The sequence below is a fragment of the Heterodontus francisci genome, chromosome 1 (assembly GCF_036365525.1).
Source record: "Heterodontus francisci isolate sHetFra1 chromosome 1, sHetFra1.hap1, whole genome shotgun sequence".
Taxonomy (NCBI): domain Eukaryota; kingdom Metazoa; phylum Chordata; class Chondrichthyes; order Heterodontiformes; family Heterodontidae; genus Heterodontus; species Heterodontus francisci.
In genome coordinates this window covers 40,218,408-40,244,177 of record NC_090371.1, presented here as the reverse complement: position 1 = coordinate 40,244,177, position 25,770 = coordinate 40,218,408, and the positions used below count along the sequence as shown (strand labels likewise).

At 42.6% G+C, this 25,770-nt stretch overlaps 1 protein-coding gene across 6 annotated transcripts in view; it reads right to left on the bottom strand.

The window, feature by feature from the left end:
- Positions 1-25,770, bottom strand: part of uvssa (UV-stimulated scaffold protein A) — a 141,984-nt gene that overhangs the window by 51,686 nt on the left and 64,528 nt on the right. For 5 of the 6 annotated variants that reach the window (XM_068029571.1, XM_068029581.1, XM_068029591.1 and 2 more), the window contains 2 exons: positions 12,801-12,986; positions 793-976 (listed from right to left, as the gene is read on the bottom strand). In XM_068029571.1, coding sequence (XP_067885672.1) covers positions 793-976; positions 12,801-12,986 — 370 coding nt within the window. The remainder of the gene's footprint in view (positions 1-792; positions 977-12,800; positions 12,987-25,770) is intronic. The other variant, XM_068029564.1, reaches the window with a different exon arrangement.

Here is a 25,770-nt window from a genome sequence, read left to right as displayed (position 1 = left end):
TGAAGGTCTACCTTCAATTCCAGTCTCTTAATGTCCCATTATGACTCCTCTGGGGTGAGAGCAACTTAGGTCTCATTGCCATCCAGAGATAATTGCAATTTGTATCCTGAAAAAATATGTGGTTCACCGCCAAAATCCCAGACTAAAGGTTTTGCCCCAAGTATAACACATTATATATTTTAATTAGCAAGGCTCTGATGAGGTCTTCAGAGTTGACAGCAACATGGAGACCACAATAAAACTCAGTTTCATTGTCCACAACCCAGGCTCTGTTCTCTCACTCATTCTGTATTTATCATCAGCTTTCATTTGGATCCTTCCAAATGCCTAGACTGTGGCTTGTAACCACACATGTCCATGAGCTTCATACACTCCTGTGTCTCCATAAATCAGCACTGTAATCCAAATCTGGCCTGTGGTCATTTTTGTTCACATTGCGCATGTTCTGCCTTTTTAGCATCCTTGTTCGATTGTATCCTTACACAGATCTAACCAGTTTCTTGCTAATTTGTGACATAGGAGGTGCATGCTGTAGAACAGGCTGTGACACTGCAACCTCTTATTATTGATGGGTTTTAGTTTTTTACCTTCCTTATTTCATTTAATTTTTAAACAAAGTCATGTACGAGATAGTTTGGCATGTAATCAGTGTTGTTGCTTTGCATGACAGTGATAAGGCCATGTGCACTCAAATTAAGCTTTCACATGTCCACTGACTCATGCTCATCACATCTTCATTCTACTGCAGAAATGATAAAATAATGCTCTGAAATTTATGACTTCATTACAAACCTTGATCCGATCCTGGCGTTCACAAAATCTGCCATTGGGCATAGGTGCTCCGCACTTGTGGTTTACAGGTTCAAACTTTCCTGCAAAGGTTATGTATCTGGCTTTCATCATGGCTGCCAACTCCTTACTCTCAGACTCTTCCTCCATTTCTTTGCATGCCCAGAATCGATGTGGAGTGTCAATTCTAGTAAATATTAAAGATATCTGTATAAAAAGTAAAATCCACCTAGTATGGGTGTGTAACACTGGTTTGCATTCATTTGTCAAAGATATCACAATATTTTACATGAATTATTAGTGTCAGAAGCAATTCAGAGTAGTATGCTAAAGCATTGTGCCAAAGTAGCTGGGTGTGGACTCATGCCAGTGAGTCATGGGCTGGTAATGTGCCTCCAAACAGTGCCACCAGTATGTTGCTATTCAGGCATCATAGGTATTGGTAAAGGCACAGGACTACACTTCAAAAGTATTTCATTGTCAAGAGGGGAATTAATAAATAGTTGGTATTATAAACAAAAAGTAAAAGCTCTGATGAAGGGTTACACTCAAAATGTAAACCTGCTTTTCTCTTTTGACTAACCCACTGATTCAGCATTGTTATGAGTAAGAAAAATAAGTACCAATTACTATTCTAAATCTAAGCAAATATTTATTCTGATGTCTATGAACTAGCAGTGGGATCATGAATGTAAATGTATCAGTGCTTCCTGTATCTTACGAAAGCAAAGGGTAGAATGCCCTCTGGTGGTTTTAGAGATATATTGCCATTAAAACGTCTACTCAAAACTAGAAATGTACATTGTCTCGAGAAAAATGCAACCAAGTTGAAACAGATGATTATGGAAATAATTCAAAAAGTAGTTAAAACAATGAAAGGTAAACAAAGATATGCAAATGAGATTGTAAAATGAAAATTGATCACTGCAGAGAAGCATGGTTTTACGTCCTCAATCTCTCATGATGCACTGTCTCCAATCTTAGTCACGCTGTGCTTGGGTTTTGGTAATCAGAGGCCAGGCTAGCTGGCCTGTAGTTGCTTGTTTTCTCTCTCCCTGCTTTCTGAACAGCCAGGTTACATTTGCTACTCTCTAATCCATGGGGACCATTCTAGAATGTAAGTAATTCTGGAAGATCAAAACCAATGCATACACTATCTCTGTAGCCACCTCTTTTAAAAACCTAGGGTGTAGACCATCAGAACCAGGGGATTTGTCAGCTTTTAGTCTCATTAACTTCTCCAGTATTTTTGCATTACTAATATTTAACTACCTTAAATTCCTCACTCGCATTAGACCCTTGGTTGCCCACAATTTCAGATCAGTTCTTTGTGTCTTCTACTGTGAAGGCAGACACCAAATACTTACTTAACATCCCTGCCATTTCCTTATTCCCCATATAATTTCTCCTCAAAACTATTATTAAGGATCTAATAGGGCACTTAATATGATTAGGCAGAGTCAACACCATTTTATGAAAGGGAAATCGTGCTTGACAAATCTATTAAAAGTTTTTTGTGTGTGTAATTAGGTTAGTTAAAGCGAAACCACTGAAAGTTGTCTATTTAGATTTTTGTGTTTTCTACTGTGAAGACAGCCGCCAAATATTTGTAAACGTCTCTGCCATTTCTTTATTCCCCATTATAATTTCTCCTGTCCCTGCCTCGAAGGGACCCATGTTTATTTTCGCTAAACTCCTCTTTATATACTTGTAAAAGCTCTTACAATCGGTTTTTATATTTCTTGCCAGTTTACTCTCATTCTACTTTCCCCCTCTTCATCAATTGTCCATGCTGATTTTTTAAATCCTCCCAATCCTCAGGTTTACTATTCCTGTAGCCTCTTGTTTAATCTAATACTATCCTTAACTTCTCTAGATAGCTATGGTTGTACTACTTTTACAGTGGAGTCTTTAATCCTCAAGGGAAGGCATATTTGTTGAGAATTATGAATTATTTCTTTGTTTGCCATTGCTGATCAACCATTACATATTTTAATCTAATTTCCCAATCTACTTCAGCCAACTCACCACATATAACTCCGTAATTGGATTTGTTAAAATTTAAGACCCTAATTTTGGACTTAACCAGGAGTTCTCAGATTTTAAAAAAAATTACTTGACCAATATCCACCAAAACCAGAAAAGAGCAAGATAACAATGCAGCTCAATGTGAATTTTCCTCAGGGGAAAGGACAAGTTGGAGTTGTTAGAAATGGTATCGGGTTACCTTGTGGGCTCAAGAAGAGCTATCTCGATGTCACAGGAGCATCAGCTATAAGTGTTTCAGTAGTTTTAAGGGCTAATAACCACAATCAGACACACTTAAGTGAAGATGCTTCTAAAACTTCTGTCTCTCAATTTTCCCTCAAGCAAGAAACAGATCATTTGGCCAGTGGCAGATCTACTACTGCCCACAAATCAAATGCTTCCCTTGCTTGGCAATGGAAAACGTTACACTCAAAATATCGAGTAAGCAGACTACACAGTGATGCAGCAATTTTCTCTGGCTGCTATCAGTAAGCAGCAGCCAGCAGTGTCACACCACTAAATCTCCAGCCTTTCTTTTTAAAAAGTTATTTTAATTTTAACATTTTCCTTTCCACTTAGATGTAACGTCTTGCTGAAGATAACATTCCAGCTATAATTATGGCTGTAATAGTTCAAAAGGTCAGCTTTCAACTGTGTTGGTATAAAATGAGAATCTCTCCCACTTTACCGCTACTACTTCTAAAAAGGGGAAATGTTCAGACTGATAGTTCTGTCTACCTGGTTCTCCATTTCTCCTCTGAGCCTCAGCAGTGGTTCCTTACTATCATTTTGAAAACTCCTAATATAAAATTTCATCAAACAATGTCTAAAATTCCAAGTAAATGACACTGGCCAGTTTACTATTTTCTCCAAGAATTCCACATTTGTAAAGTAGCACGAGGACAAATTATATGTATTGCTCAGAAACCAGCACTTCCACTGCCTCGAGGTCTTTTTATACAAACTATGGTACTTAGAATCAATCTGTGCTACATTTGATAAATGTAGAAATTTGTGGAATGGTGTATCACATCAGATTTCTTGCCCTGGGTAAATCACATTGTTTCCAATTCTTGCTGACTAATCCTGATGGCTCCATGCTTTTAAAATGTACATTAATAGCATCCTCTCAAATTTTTCTTCATTATCAGTTTCAGACTAACTAGTTTCCAAGTTTATGTCTGAAGCCTCTTTTTAAAAGTTTGTTAAGGGCCAAGTGCTGGAAAATGGGATTAACATAGATCGGTGCTTGATGGCCGGCACAGACACGATGGGCCGAAGGGCTTGTTTCTGTGCTATATGACTCTATGACTATTCACTATCCTCTAGTCCTTAGATATAGCACTGTGTCTGTTGTTGGTCTATTTTCTCACTCATTTTTTGATGATACTAGGGTGTCATCTGTTTTAGGTATTCTGTAGCAATTCACCTGCTTGACTTTATAGCAAATTCAAAAGATTCATTCTGATGAATGGTCATCGACCGGAGATGATACTTTTGTTTCTCACTCCACAGATGCTGCATGACCTTTTGAATATTTCCAGCATTTTGTTTTTATTTCAAAATCTTCATTCTTTTTTGTGTGCACCTGATCTGGGAATGCTTGATACTGAGATCAGATGTCCAAAATGAAAAACTGTTCCATTTCACAGCACTGACGTCCTCATCTCAATAAATACAAAGGAAAGATGGATGAATCTTTCACCTCTGCAATATGCATAATATGCATTTTGAGTGCCCTGACAATCTCCCAACTCTAATGCTGAAGACCTGTGCTTCAGAAATAGTCACACCCCTAGCCAACAGCTACAACACGGACATCTACGCAACAATGGAGAAAATTACCCATGTATGTTCTGTCCATAAAAAGCAAGGCAGCTAATTACCACCCGATCGGCCTATTTCAAATCTTCAGCAAAATGATGGAAGGAGTTGTCAACAGTGCTATCAAGCGGCACTTACTCACCCAATAACCTGCTCACTGATTGATGCTCAGTTTGAGTTCTACCAGGACCACTCAGCTCCAAACCTCATTCCTGCCTTGGGTCGAACATGGACACAAGACCTGAATTCTAAAGGTGAGGTGAGAATGATTGTCCTTGATGTCAGGGGGAAAACTGTCCAGTGAATGGAGTTACACCTGGTACAAGGGAAGATGGTCATGGGAAGCCAATTATCTCAGCTCCAGGTCATCACTGCGAGTGTTCCTCAGGACTACATCCTAAGCCCAACTTACTTCAGCTGCTTCATCAACAACCTTTACTCCATCATATGGTCAGAAATGGGGCTGTTTGCTGATGATTGCAAGGTGTTCAGCTTCATTTGTAATTTCTCAGATAATGAAGCAGGATCTGGACAACATCCTGCCTTGGGTTACTAAGTGACAAAAGCATTCACACCACACTTGTCAGGCAATAACTATCTCCAACAAGAGACAGCCTGATCACATCTCCTTGATGAAGGGAATGAGGTGGATGTTTATACAGATTTTAAGAAAGCGTTCGATAAGGTGCCACATAAAAGGCTGGTTAACAAAACCGAAGCTCATGGATTAGAGGGTCAGGGTCCAATAGGATAAAAGAATTGGCTTAAGGACAGAAAACAGTGAGTTGTAGTAAATGGTTGTTTTTTTGACTGGAGAATGGTAGACAGTGGTGTCCTCCAAGGGTCAGTGCTGGGACCACTGCTTTTTTTGCTATATATAAGTGACTTAGATTTTGGAATACAGAACAGAATTTCAAAATTTGTCGATGACAAATTTGGAGGCCTGGTAAACAGTGAGGATGACATGAATGCCTGCAACATAGATAGGCTAGCAGAATGGGCAGACAGGTGGCAGATGGAATTTAATACTGACAAGTATGAGGTGATGCATTTTGGCAGAAGGAATAGGAAAAGGCAATATATACTTAATGGCACAGTTCTAAAGTGTGTGCAGGAACAGAGGGACATGGGGGTGCATGTGCATTGATCTTTGAAGATGGCAGGACATATTGAGAGAGTGGTTAGTAAAGCATATGGGATCTTGGCCTTCATAAATAGAGGCACTGAGTACAAAAGCAGAGAAGTTATGCTGAACCGTTATAAAGCTCTGGTTAGGCCTCAACTGGAGTATTGCGTCCAGTTCTGGTCACCTCACTTCAGGAAGAATACGAGGGTCCTTGACAGGATGCAGAGGAGATTTACCTGAATGGTTCCAGGGATGGGGGATTTTAGTTACAAGGCTAGGTTGGAAAAGATGCATTTGTTCTCCTTAGAACAAAGGAAATTGAGGGGATATGTAATAGAAGTATACAAGATTATGACAGGCTTAGGTAAGTTAGACAAGGAAAAACTGTTCTCATTAACTAGGGCGGCGCAGTGGTTAGCACTGCAGCCTCACAGCTCTAGGGACCCGGGTTCGATTCTGGGTACTGCCTGTCTGGAGTTTGCAAGTTCTCCCTGTGTCTGCGTGGGTTTTCTCCGGGTACTCTGGTTTCCTCCCACAAGCCAAAAGACTTGCAGGTTGGTAGGTAAATTGGCCATTATAAATTGTCACTAGTATAGGGAAATACAGGGACAGGTGGGGATGTTTGGTAAGAATATGGGATTAATGTAGGATTAGTATAAACGGGTGGTTGATGGTCAGCACAGACTCGGTGGGCCGAAGGGCCTGTTTCAGTGCTGTATCTCTAATCATAATCTAATCTAATGGTACAAGGACTAGAGGACACAGATTGAAGGTTTTGTAGAATAGATGCAGAGGGAAAATGAGGAAGACGTTTTTGGAAAGCAGGTGATAATGACCTGGACCTCGCTTCCCACAAGCGTGGTGGAAGCAGAGACAATCAATGACTTCAATGAAATATCGAAGAGCTGAGGGCTATGAGGAGCTGGTACAAAAGAGGAGTTGAGGTCCGAGGCAGAGTAGCCATGATCTTATTGAATGGCGGGGCAGGCTTAAGGGATCGAATGGCCTACTCCTGCTCCTATTGAAAGAACAAAGAACAGTACAGCACAGGAACAGGCCATTCGGCCCTCCAAGCCTGCGCCAATCTTGATGCCTGCCTAAACTAAAACCTTCTGCACTTCCGGGTTCCGTATCCCTCTATTCCCATCCTATTCATGTATTTGTCAAGATGCCTCTTAAACGTCACTATTGCACCTGCTACCACTACCTCCCCCGGCAGCAAGTTCCAGGCACTCACCACCCTCTGTGTAAAGAACTTGCCTCGCACATCCCCTCTAAACTTTGCCCCTCACAGCTTAAACCTCTGTCCCCTAGTAACTGACTCTTCCACCCTGGGAAAAAGCTTCTGACTATCCACTCTGTCCATGCTGCTCATAACTTTGTAAACCTCTATCATGTCGCCCCTCCACCTCCGTCGTTCTAGTGAAAACAATCTGAGTTTATCCAACCTCTCCTCATAGCTAATGCCCTCCAGACCAGGCAACATCCTGGTAAACCTCTTCTGTACACTCTCCAAAGCCTCCACGTCCTTCTGGTAACGTGGCGACCAGAATTGCACGCAATATTCTAAGTGTGGCCTAACTAAGGTTCTGTACAGCTGCAACATGACTTGCCAATTTTTATACTCTATGCCCCGACCGATGAAGGCAAGCATGCCGTATGCATTCTTGACTACCTTATCCACCTGCGTTGCCACTTTCAGTGACCTGTGGACCTGTACGCCCAGATCTCTCTGCCTGTCAATACTCCTAAGGGTTCTGCCATTTACTGTATACTTCCCACCTGTATTAGACCTTCCAAAATGCATTACCTCACATTTCTTATGTTCTTGCGTTCAAGAGGAAGTTGGATGGCCACTTGAGGCGAGAAATAGACTTGCAGGGCTACAGGGATCGAGCAGGGAAGTGGGTCTGACTGGATAGCTCTGTGGAGAGCCAGCACGGACTTGATGGGCCGAATGGCCTCCTTCTGTGTCATATATGACTATGACAATGTCATACTGCCAAGTCCTCCACCATTAATATCCTGGAGTCACCACTGACAAGACAAGCCACATAAATGCTGCAGCTACTAGAGGTCAGAGACTGGGTATTTTATGGTGAGTGGCTCACCTCCCAAATACCTGAAGCCCCTTGATGTAATCATGTACATTGCACACCTAAATTGCAAGTATCTGTTGTCAGCCAGCCATTCAGGCTTCCCATTAAACATTGAAAAAAATACTCTATCCTTTCAACTTAAATTTATTATTGGCTATCCCTCGCAGGTGAGGTTGATTGTCTTCCGAAGATGGCTGATGAGGCCAATTCGGAATCTATAGACTTTATGGCACATAAGACATTTGTTGTTATGTGGGATGTCTGGTCATGTAGCTTGTTCTTTTCGCCGCTATCGCTTTTCCCCTTCATTTTGTCATTGTTTGGTTTAAAAATGCTGGGATCCTTCCCACAGACTCTGCCTCCATCTGGTTTGGTCCAGGACGACGGTCTCCCAGGATTTGATGTCAATGTTACATTTCTTCATGTTGGCTTTCTGCACATCTTTGAAGCGTTTTTTCTGTCCTCCTCTGACTGAGCTGGGAAAAGACCATCTGCTTTGGGAGTCTGGTATCAGACATCCGAACTATATGACCAACCCAACGAAGCTGATGGTGGACAATCATAGCCTCGATGCTTGTGATGCCTGCTTGTGAGAGGACACTAATGTTGGTGTGCCTGTCCTCCCAGTTGATATGTAGGATCTTTCACAGGCAACGTTGATGAAATGACTCCAGTGCTTTGAGGTGCCTCCTGTACATTGTCCATGTTTCAGTCCAGTACGATAAGGTAGGGATCACGACCGCAAGGTCGGTTTCAGTTTTGATGTCGCGATCTTCAAACGCTTGCTTCCTCAGGTGGCCATAGGCTGCACCAGCAGATTTCAGGTGATGCTGAATTTCGTCATCAATGTCAACCTTCTGTGAAAGATAACTTCCAAGATACTGGAAGTGTTCCACATTTTCCAGGCACTCATCATAAATCCTAATCAATGTGGCTGGGGCGCGTGAATTTAGAGCTTGCTGATGGAGGACTTCAGTCTTCTGAATGTTGTCCTAGTCCCATCTTCTCATATGCCTCAGTAAATACATTGACGATTCTTTGGAGATCCAATCCCGACACAGCACTTACTGCAGCATCATCAGCGTATTGGAGCTCAATGACTAAAGTCCAAGTGATCTTAGTTTTTGATTGGAGTCGCCGGAGATTAAATAGTTTACCGTCCATTCGATAAATAAGCTGCACTCCAGCAGGGAGCTCATCTCTAGTCAGACGGAGCATAGCTGCTAGGAAGATTGCAAAGAGTTGGGGCGATGACACAACTTTGTTTAACTCTTGGCTTAGCCTCAAAGCGGTCTGTAATGGATCCGTTGGTAAGGATCACCGCTCGCATATCATGAAGCAGGCGAAGGATGGTGACAAATTTTGCAGGATATCCATACTTGAACAGAATCTTGCAGAGTGCCTCACGATTTACAGAGTCAAAGGCTTTTGTCAAGTCAAAAAATGCTATTGAGAGAGTTTGATGTTGTTTACCACATTTTTCCTGTAGTTGGCGAGCTCTGAAAATCATGTCAGTAGTGCCTCTTAATGGCCTAAACCCACACTGAGATTCAGAAGTAGCTCTTCAGCAAGTGTAATGAGTTAGTTCAGAAGAGTTCTTGTAATGATCTTTCCTGCAATGGAGAGCAGGGAGATGCCTCTGTAATTTGCACATTTGGATTTGTCCCCTTTCTTGAAGATAGCCACAATCATAGCATCCTTGAGATCATTCAGGACTTCCTCTTCATTCCATCAATATCCATTATCATCTTGGTGAACCCTTATTGAAACTTCCATGATCCCAACATCATTTCTATAATGGCCTGCCCAAAATTATATGCAAAATCCTAACTGTAATTTAATTCTTATACTTATTACCACTTCCTTGTCTTTAATATGCAATTTTTAAAGTCCCTACACTTAAAACACAGAATTCTTTTTTTTTAAATTCGATAATGGAATGTGGGCATTGCTGGCAATGATTGTGCATCCCTAATGTCCTTAACAAGGTGGTGGCGACCCACCATCTTGAACCTCTCTGCAGTCCATGTGGTGTAGGTGTACCCACAGTACTGTTAGGGTGGGAATTCCAGGCTTTTGACACAATGAAGTGAAGGAATGACAATATAGTTCAAAGTCAGAATGTTGAGGGACTTGGAGGGGAACTTGAAGGTAGTAGTGCTTCCATGCACCTGCTGCCTTTGTTCTTCTAGGCAGTAGCAGTCACGGGTTTAGAAGGTGCTGTTGAAGGAGCCTTGGCAGTGCATCTTGGCATGGTGCACCAGTCATGGATGGAGTGAATGCTTATGATGGTGAATGGGGTGCCAATCAAGCAGCTGCTTTATCTTGGATTGTGTCTAGTTTCTCGAGTGTAGGAGCTGCACTTATCCTGGCAAGTCGGGAGTACTGACCACACTCACAGCATGTGCACTGTAGATGGTGGAAAGGCTTTGGGAAGTCAGGAGGTGAGTTACTCGCCACATGATTCCTAGCCTCTGATCTGCTTTTGTAGTTACAGTATTTAAGAGACTGCTCCAGTTAAGTTTCTGGTCAATGGTAACCCTCAGGATGTTGATTGTGTGGGATTCAGTGATGGTAATGCTGTTGACTGTCAAGGGGACGTGGTTACATTCTCTCGTAATGGAAATGGTCATTGCTTGGCACTTGTGTGGCACGTATGTTACTTATCACCTATCAGGCCAAGCCTGAATATTACCCAGGCCTTGTTGCATGTGGGCAGATTGCTTCATTGTCTGAGAAGTTGCAAATGGAAGTGAACACTGCAATTATCAGCGAACATTCCCACTTCTGACGTTATAATGGAGAGCAAGTCATTTATGATGCAGCTGAAGATGGGAAGGCCTAGGACACCGCCCTGAGGAAGTCCTGCAGTAATGCCCTGCAGCTACAATGATTAGCCTCCACTACAACTAGTCAGTGGCGAGTTTTCCTTGATTCCTACTGGGTTTTACTGGAGCTCCTTGATGCCATACTGGGTCAAATGCTGAATTGATCAGAAACTTAACTGGAACAGCCACATAAATACTGTGACTACAAGAGCAGGTCAGAGGCTGGGAATCTGCTGTGAGTAACTCACCTCCTGATTCTCCAAAGCCTTTCCGTCATCTACAAGGCACAAGTCATGAGTGTGATGCTGCCTTAATGTCAAGGGCAGTCACTCTCACCTCACATCTGGAATTCAGCTCCTTTGTATATGCTTGGACCAAGATAATATTGGGTCTCAAGTCTGGTGGAATCCAAATTGAGTGTCATTGAGCAGATTATTGGCAAGTAAGTGCCACTTGATAGCACTGTCAACGACACCTTCCATCATTTTGCTGATGATTGAGAGAAGACTGGTGGGGCAGTAATTGGCCAGATTTGATTTGTCCTGCTTTTCATGGGCAGGATATACCTGGGTTATTTTCCACATTGTCAGGTATATGCCAGTGCTATAGCTGTACTGGAACAGCTTGGCTTTGAATTTTCCCCTTGTCCCTCTCCACCTTGCCCTATTAACAAGTTTACTACATGGACAATTATTGAGGTGAATCAAAACCCTAAGCACTCATTTGCAAATGCAACTAGCATTTCAATACATCATGCCACTGAAAAATTTCAAAATCGGGGGTGGGGGTGGGGGGGGGGGTGCGAGAAGGATGGGAACAGTAGAACTGATGATATAACCATTTTTGTTTAGTGGCAAGAATAAAATCTTCCTTGTAACTATGAATGAAATTGTCTTCATTGCTCATTTGGCACAACTTCATTTATCCACCAAATTGACTTTAGAGTCCCACCGTCTCAGCATCCAATTGGTTCTCAAATGATTTTTGTCTCCACTATTTCATCCAGGGTTTATTTCACATATTGATTAATCCTTATGTGAAGAATATCCTGATAACAATTGTAAGTTTTCTTTTCACTAGCTGAATCATTGGCAACTTATGCTATCAATTAAATTACCATAATTTTCTAGATCTACCTTTTCCATTGCCTTAACAATCTTACATACCTAGAGAAAATCTCATCTCAGAGGTCTCCTTTTGAGGCTGAAAAACATAAGTTTCCCCAATTTTTTGTCATAGCGCAGACAATCAACACCAGGGATCAGCATTTTGGTTCTTTTCTGCATTGCCTCCAGTGCTTGCATATCTTCCTTGTGTCATGAGTGACCAGAACAGGATAAATTACTTTTCTTTTTTAAAAAAAATTTTTTTTTTTTTTTTTAAAGAGATACAGCACTGAAACAGGCCCTTCGACCCACCGAGTCTGTGCCGACCATCAAATACCCATTTACACTAATCCTACACTAATTCCATATTCCTACCACATCCCCAGCTGTCCCTATATTTCCCTACCACCTACCTATACTAGGGGCAATTTATAATGGCCAATTTACCTATCAACCTGCAAGTCTTTAGCATGTGGGAGGAAACCGGAGCACCCGGAGGAAACCCACGCAGACACAGGGAGAACTTGCAAACTCCACACAGGCAGTACCCAGAATTGAACCCGGGTCGCTGGAGCTGTGAGGCTGCGGTGCTAACCACTGCGCCGCCCCACACTTGAAGTGTGAATCACACTTGAGGTGTGATTCAACAGCAGAACTGTACAGTTTGAGCAGGATTTCCTATGACCTGTATTTTATTGTGTTGGTTGTATAGCTCAGCATTGTAAGACTTTGGTGATTCCTGCTCCGCATTGGTTGGATATGCTGAACGTCGTTTTAGAAATTCACCATACTGAATTACAAAGGAGCCATTATCCCTCTAATTTCCTCACTTCAAAGAAAATCATATTTATGATTCTCAAATTCTAAACAATGCTAAGTTTCACACTGCTGCACGAAAGTGGAGCCCCCCCCCCACCCCACCAAGTACCACTGTGGTAATCCTGTATCCGCAATTTATTCAGTACTGCAACAATAAAAATTTATCAAAAAAATAAATTACTTGAGAATTCTGCCGGTTGTTGACTGCTCTTTTCCCCAATAGTAAAGGTCTATCCCAAAAGGCATCACAGGAGCTTTTGCTATCTCTTCTTCCCTTTTCCTTTTCTTTTCGAGTTCATTGGATAATTCAGATCTTGCTGATGTAGATGCCTGCATGTCTGCTCCGTCTGAGGTTCCAGGCAGGCTGCTGGAAGAACATATATTAAAAAAAATCAATAGAAGATAATGTGCTGCACAATCACTGTTCTAGTTTCATTAACCTTTGCACTAACATTCACATTATTGCAGACCCACTTTGACTAACACTGTCATTATACACATTACAACTTGCCAGTGAATTTGATGAAGTTTCCAGCAAGCAACTTACTCCAAGGATTATAGATAATTCTGGAGGTCACTCAGGGGAAAATAAAAGTGGACACAGCTTAGAAGAGTGACAACTAAAAAGGTACAATGGCAAATTTTACTGGCTACCTTTTTCTTTTCATCACTTTTCTTTAACATTTTATGTCAACAGCAACTAACAACATTTAAACACTTTAAAGACTACACAAGCATTTTTTTTTTAAAAAAGGAACAAATCATTTCAATGTTACATTTTGAGAAATGTGAACTGAAAACAAATTAATCATTTTTAAATTTAAATACCTCGTCATGCCCTCAGGATATCTCAAAATCTCATCATAACCAACAACTTACTTTGAAATGCTGTCACGATAGTCAAATGTGTATAGCAAATTGCACACAGCAAGGTCCCACAAACAGCAAACAAAATAAATGATTACTTAATCTGTTTTGAAAAAAATATGAAACAAAAGGTTCGCCAAGAAACCAGGAGAATTCCCTGCTCTTTGAATAGTACGAAGAGATCTTCCATCCATATGAACAGTTTAATGCCTTATCCACTAAGATGGCACCTCCAACAATGCCATACTTCCTCAGCATTGCTTTGCTCAAGTTCTGAAATGGGGCTTGAACCCAGATCTTGCCACTCAGAGCGGAGATAGCTACCAGCTGATCTAAGCTGACACTTCGTAAATAGAAGAGGAAATTGAAAATTCTAAACCAAATGAGCTACACAAGTGTTACTTTGGTCCTCTGAAGGCTAATAGTACCAAAGTAATTTGTGAATCCTCAGATACAATTACATACTACAGCACACATGAATAAATCACACTCATTTTCATATTTTTTGTGTACTCAGCTTGATTTTAAAACTAGTATAACCAGTATTTTTTTTTAGTTACATATCCAGTCTTGTTTAGATTAGGCACCATTGAAATTACAGTGCAGGTGGTTTGTGTCAGTGCTTGATCTTCAACTGGAAGTAGCATCTCTCATTTTATTTCCCTCCTTTCCCTATATGTTTTAATAATCTTTTTCAAATAGTTACCCAATTCCCTTTTAAATGAAATTATAGTTTATGGCTGAAAAGACACTGGTGGTAAAACATTCCATTTTCCAATAACCCTCTATGTGAAAAGAATTCTTCTGACTTTCCCCTTCAATTTTCTAGTGATATTCCTAAACATATGCCCTCCTATTACCATTTTATTAACCAGTAGATACAATGGCTGGGAATTCCCTCAGAGCTGTAGCTGTTGAAAGCGTAGTGGAGACCCCATTTACGCACTTAAACGCGGTTTACGACATGCTTCCAGCAACGAACAGGAGCAGCTCCAAGTGAATTCCTGGCCAATGTTTCACTACTTACTCTTTCAATACCCTACCTAATCTTAAAAAATATATATTAGGTGCCACTGTATACTCCACTCCAGTGAGGAAAAAAGCTTCATTTTCTTTTTAAAAAGAGGCTTTATTCATAACTACAATCTCTCATTCTGGTGTCATTTTAGTTAATCTGCCTTTCCAATGACCCAATATCCTTCCCATAACTGGTATTTAGAAGTCCACACAGTAATCCAGCTGCAGCCTAACAAAACTGTTACAGAAATTAAACATTGCTTTTTTTAATATTAATTGTTCTTGTGTATAAATCTCAGAATATATATTTCTCTCATTTATAATTTGTATTTTTCTTGCATGCTTAAATTGTTCTACAAATGTTTATGTACTGTATAGTTTATTCCCACTTCTCCCAAAGGCTCTGACTCCTGCTGGAATACAACTCCATGATGCCAGCAGTTTTCCAGTACTTGTCCATAGTTGCCATTCTTCATGTGTGTGTCTGACCAAGGAGAGTTAGGCAGCTATTCAACCACAGGGACAATCACACTCAAGCTCAATCATGTGTGCACTTCATGTCCAAACACATTTTTCAGAAAGATCACTGAAAAACAATTTAAAGTGCAAACCCTTGCTGATTTTCTCTTCCTCTCTAGGACAAAAGGGACAAGACAAACTGTAACAACACTTTCACTATCACAGCTGAGGTCAGCTAACTGAGAACAGACCCAGAAATGCCCCAGTCGCAATTCTTCAATTCTAAGCATAACATCTAGCGGTGGCTCATACAAACATACGAATTAAGAACAGAAGTAGGCCATTCGGCCCCTCTAGCTGCTCCAACATTCAATAAGATCATGGCTGATCTGTTTGTGTCTCGAGTTCCACACTCCCATCTACCCCTGATAACCTTTGATTCCCTTGCCTAACAAGAACCTATCTACCTCTGCCTTAAAAATATTCAATGAGCCCACCTCCACCACCTCGAGGCAGAGTTCCAAAGTCGCACAACCCTCAGAGCAAAAAATTTCTCCTCATCTCTGTCCTAAAAGGGCGACCTCTAATTTTAAAACAGTGCCTCCTAGTTCTGGACTCACCCACAAGAAGAAACATCCTCTCCACATTTGCCTTGTCAAGACTGTTCAGGATCTTATAAACTTCAATCCAGTCTCCCCTCACTCTATTAAACTCCAGTGAAAACAAGCCCAGTCTGTCCAACCTTTCCTCATAAAACAATGCACTCATTCCGGGTATCAATCTAGTAAACCTCCTTTGAACCACCTCCAACGCATTCACATCCTTAGTTAAATAAGGAGACTAATCGAGATGTGGTCTCACCAATACCGTATACTGTATAACTGAAGCATAACATTCTTACTTTTATTTTCAATTCCTCTCGTAATAAAGGATAGCACTCCATTAGCCTTCTTTATCACTTGCTGTACCTGCATACTAAGCTTTTGTGACTCATGCACTAGAACACCTAGAGCCCTCTGCACCTCGGAATTCTGCAGTCATTCGCCGTTTAAGTAATACTCTGCTTAGTCAACCTTCTATATCAGTCTGCAACCTCCTTATGTCCTCTTCACAACATACTTTCCTACCTATCTTTGTGTCAGCTGCATATTTAGCTACCATGCCATTGCTTCCCTCATCTAAGTCATTGATATAAATTGTAAACAGTTGAGACCCCTGCGGGACTCCACTCGTCACATCCTGCCAATCTTAAAAGGACCCATTTATGCAAATTCTCTGTTTTCTGCCAGCCAGCCAATCTTCTATCCATGCTAATATGTTACCCCCTACACCGTGTGCTCTTGCTCTGCGCAATAACCTTTTATGTGCAATGCCTTGTCAAATGCCTTCTGGAAATCCAAGTACAGTACATCAATGGGCTCCCCTTTATCCACAGCGCATGTTACTCCTTCAAAGCACTCCACTAAGTTGGTTGAACATGATTTCCCTTTCACAAAACCATGCTGCCTATTTCCGATAACCCTGAGTTTTTCTAAGTCCCAAGCTATAGCCTCCTTCATGATCAATTCTAACACATTCCCCATGACTGACATCAAGCTAACTGGCCTATAGTTACCTGTTTTCTGCCTCCCCCCCTTCTTGAATAGAGGGGTTATATTTGCTACTTTCCAGTCTGATGCAACCTTTCCAGAATCTAACAAATTTTGACAAATTAACACCAACGCATCTACTACCTCATTGGCCACCTCTTTTATTGGCACAGTGTTATTGTCTACAAAATGTTTTTACTGGGTCATTGATAAAAAAAGCAGTTTTTCTGCAAATTGGACGATGGAATTCCTACTTGGCCCAAAAAGAGGTTGTTCTCCCTTACTTTTTGAGGAGAACAATACGTTTGGAGGAGAGATGAAAGTATTTTCTCCAATGCAGGTATAAGCAAACTCAGTGGCAAGATTTGGAACTGCTCGAAAAAAATCCCTTATGAGAACCAGATATTTGAAAGTGGTCATCAGAATCAACATTGACATACATAAAGGATTCTTTAACACTTTTAAAATTCAATAGTCATGGTCCAATTATATTACTGGCACTGACAGCAGAAACCTGGTGGGAGGAGCCAACTGACTAGAAAAGGCCCAGGCCCTTGAATTCCTGGTGAGTCAGAAGCAGCAGGAATGCTCCACCATCACCCCTCCACACAAGGAGTCCTTTGGCTTCCCCACTCCCTGCATCTCCCCCACTGACCCCAATCTTTGGGGAATCATCAGTACTGCCATCCCAACTGCGCAACACAAAGAAGGAATCCCCAGCCACTGCTGGCTTCTGATCTCATCATGAAGAACAAATTCCCAGCCGTCCCAATTTTTGGCCTGAGGTTAAGAGAATCCCCAGTCCACTGATGGCCAGAGACCATTCCCACGGGTCCCTGTCTGAAGCCTCCTGCAGCCAAGTACCAACTCCTGCCAGTCTGCCTGCCAGACAGGGAATCTGGTCAGGTGTCTGGGAAGTTTCATTTAAATGAAGCCCTGCTGTTCAGGTCAGCAGAGTCCATATTCACAACATGGCCGGGGTGCAACACCCACTACTGAGCTCGCATGCACTCTCCTCCTCCCTCACCAACTATCACCAGCTTAAAAAAAAATCAAGGCCATGCTGTCAATCTAAACAACTAGACGCAAAACTTGGCAAGATCTAGCAAATATTACATACTCTACAACTGAAACCAGTAGATATCGTCTGCCCTCTTGTGCAGACTTCCATTTATTACAAGAGAAAATGCACCAATGGTAATTTAAAGTTGCTATCCTGAGACCAGCAGCACTCATGTTTCTCTGCAGCCATTATGATGTATCATCTAGCTGAAATCATTATGACCATATACACTATCGGTGTCATTGCCAACTAACTAATGAAGCTGTACAGGCTTGATTTGATTCCCTCAAAGATAGTCGATTATACAAACCTTACTTCAATCATTTGTCTAAGAAAAGATTATTTGCCGCTCTCCACTAATCTGGTGAAACTATGAAGAAACTGTCTAGTTGTTCTCCCTCATCCATCTAGTTCGAGGTCAAGTCTTACTAGCAAGGCCATCGTGAGTAGTCAGTTTCAGACATTCTCAGATAGATTACTCAACTGGTTGGGGTACATTTCCTTCATCTGTTCCTGCCAAGTGACCTGAAACCCTTCAACTAATTCATAAAGGCCAAATTGTTTCTACTGGATCGATTCAAAGAACTCAGTCACTGAAACCACAGTACAATTACTTGATCAAGATCTATTTCAGCAGTGCTTTCTTCAGTGTGCTACTACATCATGAATTTCAAAAGCTCCTCAGATTCATTAACAAAGATTCAATTTGCATTGTCTTTGTCTTGTCCAACAGAAAGTACTTCCTGTGACATGCTACAATCAGCAGTCTCACTACTAAGGAATTTAGGTCTCGCATGCACGGTAACCCCCAATCTTCAATCCCACCTGCAGGTAATTTCTAGTCAACGAGAAGTTCATATTTTACCCTCTTCAATTATTGGAATTCCTTGGATTCAAACTGCACCTCAAAATATTCTGGAGATGGCTTCTTCCAAGAAGAAATGTGTCTCACAGTTGTACTCACCTACTACAAAATGTATGTTATTCACAATGAGAGACTGCTTTAATCAACCATCGCTGGTTTCAATTATATAATTGCTTGAAACAAAAATGGAAAAAGCAAATGTTGGAAATCAAAAGCAGAAAATGTTGGAAACAGCTAGCAGGTCAGTCAGCACTATTCTGACCCGAAATGTTAATGTGTGAGTTATTTCTATCTTCTTGCAGATCCAAGTGCAATTTTCATACTATTTTATTTTTGCACACTAAACTGCTGCAGATGGTTTATGCTAAAAGTTTTCCTTCAACAAAGGAAGTGCTCAGGAGAATTTTTTTTATACATTAGGACATAAAAGCGGGATCTTATTCCCTTAAAAAATAATCACGCATTGGGACCATTTCTAGTTCCCGACACCACACTTGTTGGCAGCATGCCCAATGGCGTGATCTTCTGTGTTCCTCATTCAATTAAAGACAGTGGGCAGGTTTCTGAGGCTGCAGGCCCAGAGGGCCTTCATGCTTGGAAGGACAGCAGCCCAACTGGCAGAGGTGAGAGGTGGGCAGCTGTAGGATGGGGACCACGAGGGAGCCTCCATCTTAAGGCGCCCTCTGAAATGCTTTCCATTTTTGAAAGAAACTATGGCCATAGCTGCCAGGCCATTCCTGTGGAGGGGAAACCCGTCCACAGGATGGGCTGTGGCCGCAGCTGTAGCCCGCTGATCCCTGCATCTCCTGTGGGGCGGCGAGGAAGCTAAAAGATGCCTCACGGACCCCCAGCCTGCCACCAGCAAGCTGCATCCAAGCACCTGCTGGACTACTGCCATAGCAGAGAGTCTATCCCCCGCTGGGAAGATCTCGGCAGCGATCCCAACCTGCCCCTAAATGGGCCCTTAAATAGCAGATGAGCTATCTGCCGCTGCAGAGTGGTGAAGCATTGCTTGTTTCATCCCACCTCCATCAAGATCAGTGATTGTGCTGGCTTCCATCCCCCTGTAGTTCCTCATACCCTTTTAAAATTATTTTTCAAGCAGTTTCCTTTTAAAAACGATTATGGATTTTGCATCCATCAGTGTTTTATGGTGGGGCACTTTGGATGGAATCTTCCCAGTCCTGCCAAGGCAGCTTTGAAGGCAGGACTGCGAGGGTATCGGGTTGGTGAGCTGACACATTCCCACCTCTGGCCAATCTTGCCGAAGGTCGGATGAAACCAGCAACGCCTACCTGCCCAGCAGCAGCGGGTAGCCAACCTACATACATAAGGGCCCACTTAGAGGCAGATTGCGGTCACTGCCAAGATCTTCACTGTGGCGGACTGGCCTCCTGCTAAGGCCGAAGCCCAACAGGTGCCTGGATGCGGCTTGCCAGTGTCAGATTGGGGTGGCCACAAGACCTCGATCAGGTTCCTCAACCAGAGGCACAGGGATCAGTGGACCACAGCTGCGGCCACAGCCCATCCTATGGAGGGGTTTCCCTCCACAGGAATGGCCTGGCAGCTGTGGCCATAATTTATTTTACAAAGTGAAAACCTCCTCAGAGGGTGTCTCAAGATGGAGGCTCTGTCACAGTCCCCATCCTGCAGTGGCAGTGCCCACCTCTGCTAGTGGGGCTGCTATCCTTCCAAGGCTGCAAGCCCTCTGATTGGGCCTGCAGTCTTAGGAACCCGCCTGCCATCCTTAATTAGATGGCGAACGAGGAGGCGGCCTCCAATAAGATCGCACCACTGGGCACGCTGTCCAGGAATGGTCCCAACCCACGATTACTTTTAAAGCGGATAAGATCCTGTCCTTTATGTGCTAACAACCTAATGATATAAAAAAAATTCTCCTGAGCTCTTCCTTTGTTCTTCATGATCAATTAGGAGAATTTCTTTTAGCATAAACCATCTATCGCTTGACCTTATTCTGCCACCTGGGAAACAAAAGCAGAGGGGCAGAGTTTCCACTTTGGGTGCAATCGGTGGTCTCAGCACAAATTGTTCCAGAATTGTGGCCATTTTGAGAAGCATTCTCTTTCTCTCATGCTTCTAATCAAACACATTTGCATATCACCAAAAGAAACATCTGCCATGGACCAGTGGAATTGGGTAGCGCTTTTAAACTGTAATTTAAAATTTAAAAATTCCTCAACATATTGAGAGTGGTAACTTGGTGCAGTTTCATTAAACCTATTTTTGGTTGTATTAAACACAAAAAAAAATCATTTTTAATCAGTGTAAATTCAACACCAGGATAACCTAATTTTTAAATAATTGAAAATGACTTGAAAAAAACAAGAACCATTTGCTAGTTATTTTGGGATACAATAGTCAGTTTCGTGGTTAACTGAAAATAAATTACATTCAAAAGCTATTAAGGTGTGCCTTAAAAGAACCAGCTTAATTTTTAGGACCTCCACAAAAGCCTGCAAATATGGAAACTCCCAATGGTGTTTAATTCATTCCAGGGTTGTGGCTGGCTTTTAGGGTAGGGCCTGTTTCTAGCGTAATGTTTTGTAAACCAGTGCAAAAAAAAAACACAATTTGCGCTGAATGCAATTTGTGTTGAAAATTCTGTGATCTTTCGAGCTGGTTACATTGATTTCAGGCAAATTGTTCCGAAAAAACCCAGTGCAACCAACTGTAACCTCTACAAAAACAAAGGACAGCAGTCACTAGGCACACACTACATAATATACTGTATAATTGAAACCAGTGCAACCATGGCCGATTAAAGTGTCTCATTGTGAAGGACATATATTTCATACATACACTAGGAACAGTACTACCAAATCTCATTCTTCAACTGTGAACCTGTACAATAGGTGCTACTAAGTTGCTGGCCCATGAAGTCATCACTTCAAAATCAATCCTGCTCATACCCTTAATCCACATACATGCACTATTGAGCAGGATTGATTAATATTTATCAAGTATAGGAACCCTAAACTGTTTTCTCTTTACCAATCCAAGGATACCAAGACCAATTGTAGTGTACCAACTACCAAGCCTGAGATGAGTCAAGTCTGCACAGAACATGTGCTCAACACATGACTTTCCTAGTCAATACCACACCAGGGAATGAAATTATTCAGTCTGTGCAGAAGGGCTTCTTCTGGAGTCATTTTTGATGATCTGTTCTCGATATTGTACAGTCCCTTCATGGCCTCGTCCCTTTGCCTCTTTTGCATCCCAAAACCCTCGGCAGCTGTGCCTTCAACAGACTAAGCCTTAACTGAATTTCCTTCCTAAACCTCTGTGCCTCACCACCACCTCCCTTCTCCATTAAGACCCTCCTTAAAACACATCACTTTGACCAAGATTGTTGTCATACTTCCTAATATTTCCTTCTATGGCTCCATGTCAGTTTTTACATGATGAAGATACAAGCTTCCATGAAGTGCGTTGGAACGTTTTTCTATGTTAAAGGCGCAATACAAATTCAAATTGTTGTTAATTAATAGGGACGCACAGGAGGAATAATCCCCATCAAGCTGCTTTATTTCTACCATTGTGTGGCTGTCTGAAGGCTAAGAGAAATAAAAATATACTTCCTTTAACACAGCAGCTAATTGTTTTGGAATGCAGACAGATTGGGCTGATTTTTCCTTCTGGACTTGGGATGCCAACATTGGGTGCATTTCCAGGTCCCGACCTGCATCACATCGGCACCTGACACCCAACTCAATTTTTAACAAGGTCAAATAGCAACCAAGGTGCGTGCTCGCTGTCCAATTAAGGACAACGAGCAGGGTCCAGTAGGGAGCCAATAAGAAGCCCTCCAGCACAGAAAGACTGTCAATCTCACCATCAGAGGTGGGAGCTACCGATGTAGAAAGGAAAGGGCGCCTCAAGATGGAGCTGCCCTCTGAACAGCTTTTATAAATTTTTAAAATTCTAAAAGGCCACATCTGCCAGGTCGTCACCATGGAGGGACAACCCCTCTACTGGACAGCCAAAGGCCGCAGCTGTGGCCCTGTGGCTATGGCGGGTGTGGGGGAGGGATGTTCTCCTAGCAGGATGGAGCACTGGCCCCCCCCCCTCCCCGGTCTGCCCCTGGGAAGCTGCCTCCATCCCTCAGCCATGTTTGAGCTTAAATGGGGGCTCAATGCCGACTGGAAAATGCTGCAGCGTGGCCTTAATAGGGCCTTTAATTGGCCTAATGGACTACTTGGCACTTTCGGGCGAGTAGCTGTCACCCCCCACTCCTGCCACCCCCAAATCCTGCGTGAATGAAAATGGTTTGGAGGTGGGACCATGGCAGGAGACCAACGCGCCGGCCAATTGCAGGAAACTGCATGCCCACTCGCCTCTAGTCCGCTTCCTCAGGTGAACGAAAATTCTGTCCATTTACACTAGTGGAAAGATGTATTTTTTTTCAGGGAAATTTTAAATTTTCCATTTTGTTGGCTGATGTTTGTGACTGTAACAGTAGGTGTCTCTGTGGAACATATATACTGTATATCTGAATATATTTGCCCATTTTTGTCCCATTTCTTTTCAGCACTTGAGCTATGCTGGCAAGGCAGCATTTATTGCCTATTCCGAATTGCTCTCAGAAGATGGCATTGGTCTTTTCCATAAAATGTGTGTGGTAATGGTTCTCCATCCAATAATGTTAAGTACGGAATTTGAGGATATTCACGCAACAACAAATAAGGAGCATATGTCCAAGCCAGGACAATGTGTGACTTGGAGAAGAAGGTATTTATTAATTTTCATAGAATTGCATAACACAGGAGCAGGCCATTTGGCCCATCTTGTTTGTGCTGGCTCTGTGAAAGACCAAATACTCCCACTACACTGCTATTTGGTTAAGGGAGATTTAATAGAGGTGTTCAGGCCTATGAATCTGCCTCCACCACCCTTTCAGGCAATGCATTCTAAATCATAACAATTTCTAGTAAAAAAAGATTTTGCTTCATCTTCTCTTGGGTTCTTTTGACAATTAACTTAAATCTACGCACTCTGGTTACCAATCCACCTGCCAGTGGAGAAAGTTTCTCCATTTATTCTATCAAAACCCCATATCGTTCTGAACACCTCTATTAAATCTCCCTTAACCTTCTCTGCTCTGAGAACAACTCCAGCTTCTCTAGCCTCTCCAGATAACTGAAGCCCCCAAATCCCTCATATTATTCTAGTAAATCTCCTCCACACCCTCACTAAGGCCTTGACATCCTTCCTAAAGCATGATGTCCAATACACCAGCTGTGGCCTAAGCAGTGGTTTATAAAAGTATACTTCCTTAGATTAGATTAGATTAGATTAGAGATACAGCACTGAAACAGGCCCTTCGGCCCACCGAGTCTGTGCCGAACATCAACCACCCATTTATACTAATCCTATACTAATCCCATATTCCTACCAAACATCCCCACCTGTCCCTATATTTCCCTACCACCTACCTATACTAGTGACAATTTATAATGGCCAATTTACCTATCAACCTGCAAGTCTTTTGGCTTGTGGGAGGAAACTGGAGCACCCGGAGAAAACCCACGCAGACACAGGGAGAACTTGCAAACTCCACACAGGCAGTACCCGGAATCGAACCCGGGTCCCTAGAGCTGTGAGGCTGCAGTGCTAACCACTGCGCCACTGTGCCGCCCTTACTTTCTAACTGAGAGGTGACAGTGTCCCAATAACACTATTGCCTCTGTACTCGATAGCAAAGGTCACAGTATGGAAGTACTAAGAAAATAACCTTGACGAGTTGCTGCAGAGAAATTGTTACTTTGCAGGACTCCCTCTATGGCTCAATATATTGTATCTGAGCCAAGAAAAGTAGGAAGACTCATAGCGTGTGCAGAGTTAGCCAATCTCAGGTACAAAACTACACCCGGGATTTTATCCGGGAGGCAAGGGTCTCAACCTCCAGCAAACGTGCTGGCGAGAACCGCATGTCGCCCTTTCTGTGGGAGGCCTACCGCATCAAGTGTCAATTAGGAACTTAACTGGAGAATGGAAAGTCTTCCACGGGATCAAGCACCATGGTGACAGAAGTCCCGCCCTCGGAGAGCAGCTCTTCCTCCACAGAGGCAGTGACTACTGCCAGTGGAGTGGCGCTGAACCCAGGCCCCAAGTAGGTCATGACGGGAGGAGTCTCGTGGGGTGGGGGTCATGAATGAGCGGAATGTGGGGGATAAGTGCCTCTGAACAAGGGACCCCCCCCCACCCCGCCAAAGCCACCAGCACTCCACCGGAAGGCAGCAAGCAACCACACAGTTTTTCTTGCCGCACTCCCCATGTGGCGACAGGCCCGCCCACCGTTGGGCTAATTGCAGCGGGATGAGGCCTTTAATTGGGCATTAATTGCCCACCTATGGGCCTCAACTGGCAGCGGGACAGGAAGGCCATTCACAGGCCTTCCTACCCCAGACTTAATTTCAACAGAGGCAGGAAGGTGGTGGGATCACCCCGCCCCTATCCCATCCAAGTAATGCTCTCCCTGCCTCCATACCTGCTGCAGGGGACAGCATAAAATTCCCCCCTACAATTGGCTTCAGTGCCCCAGGTTATGAAGGGGATAATCTTCTACAGTTCCTGCCCCAGTCGCTATTTCCTGCTGGAGGTGTATGTAACTGGACATTGAGTGGCAACTGGAATGGGCTTATTTGTGAATCCCTGAGATTGAACAGCTTGCTGACACACAAGAACAGTGATCACTTGGTTGATGTGCAGGAAGGCGATCAGTGCAGGTGGCGCCATATCCCAACAAGAGTTTTCTGGACCAAAGTGGAAAGGAAGGGTGGCATATAAAATACAAAAAAGAAATGTATTTTTAGTACTTACCGAAAGCTTCCTTTGAGAGAAACTGTCCCTATTATCGCTCTTATACTATGGGTTTTTATTATTATGCAGAATTGACACATTTTTAATTATTAGAACCATACTCCATTCAAATTTTGTTTATCTGCCTTGGTTTTATGCTTACAGATTGCAATCTTTGATAAATATTTTAGCCATATTTACTACTGTAGCTCCAGGTATAAATAATTACTCAGTTAACAACTGTAACGGTGGAAAAACTAATGGTTGAATTTTTAAGCCTCAAACTAAACAAAAGAACAAAGAACAGTACAGCACAGGAACAGGCCATTCGGCCCTCCAAGCCTGCGCCGATCTTGATGCCTGTCTAAACGAACACCTTCTGCACATCCGAGGCCCATATCCCTCTATTCCCTTCCTATTCATGTATTTGTCAAGATGTCTCTTAAACGTCGCTATCGTATCTGCTTCC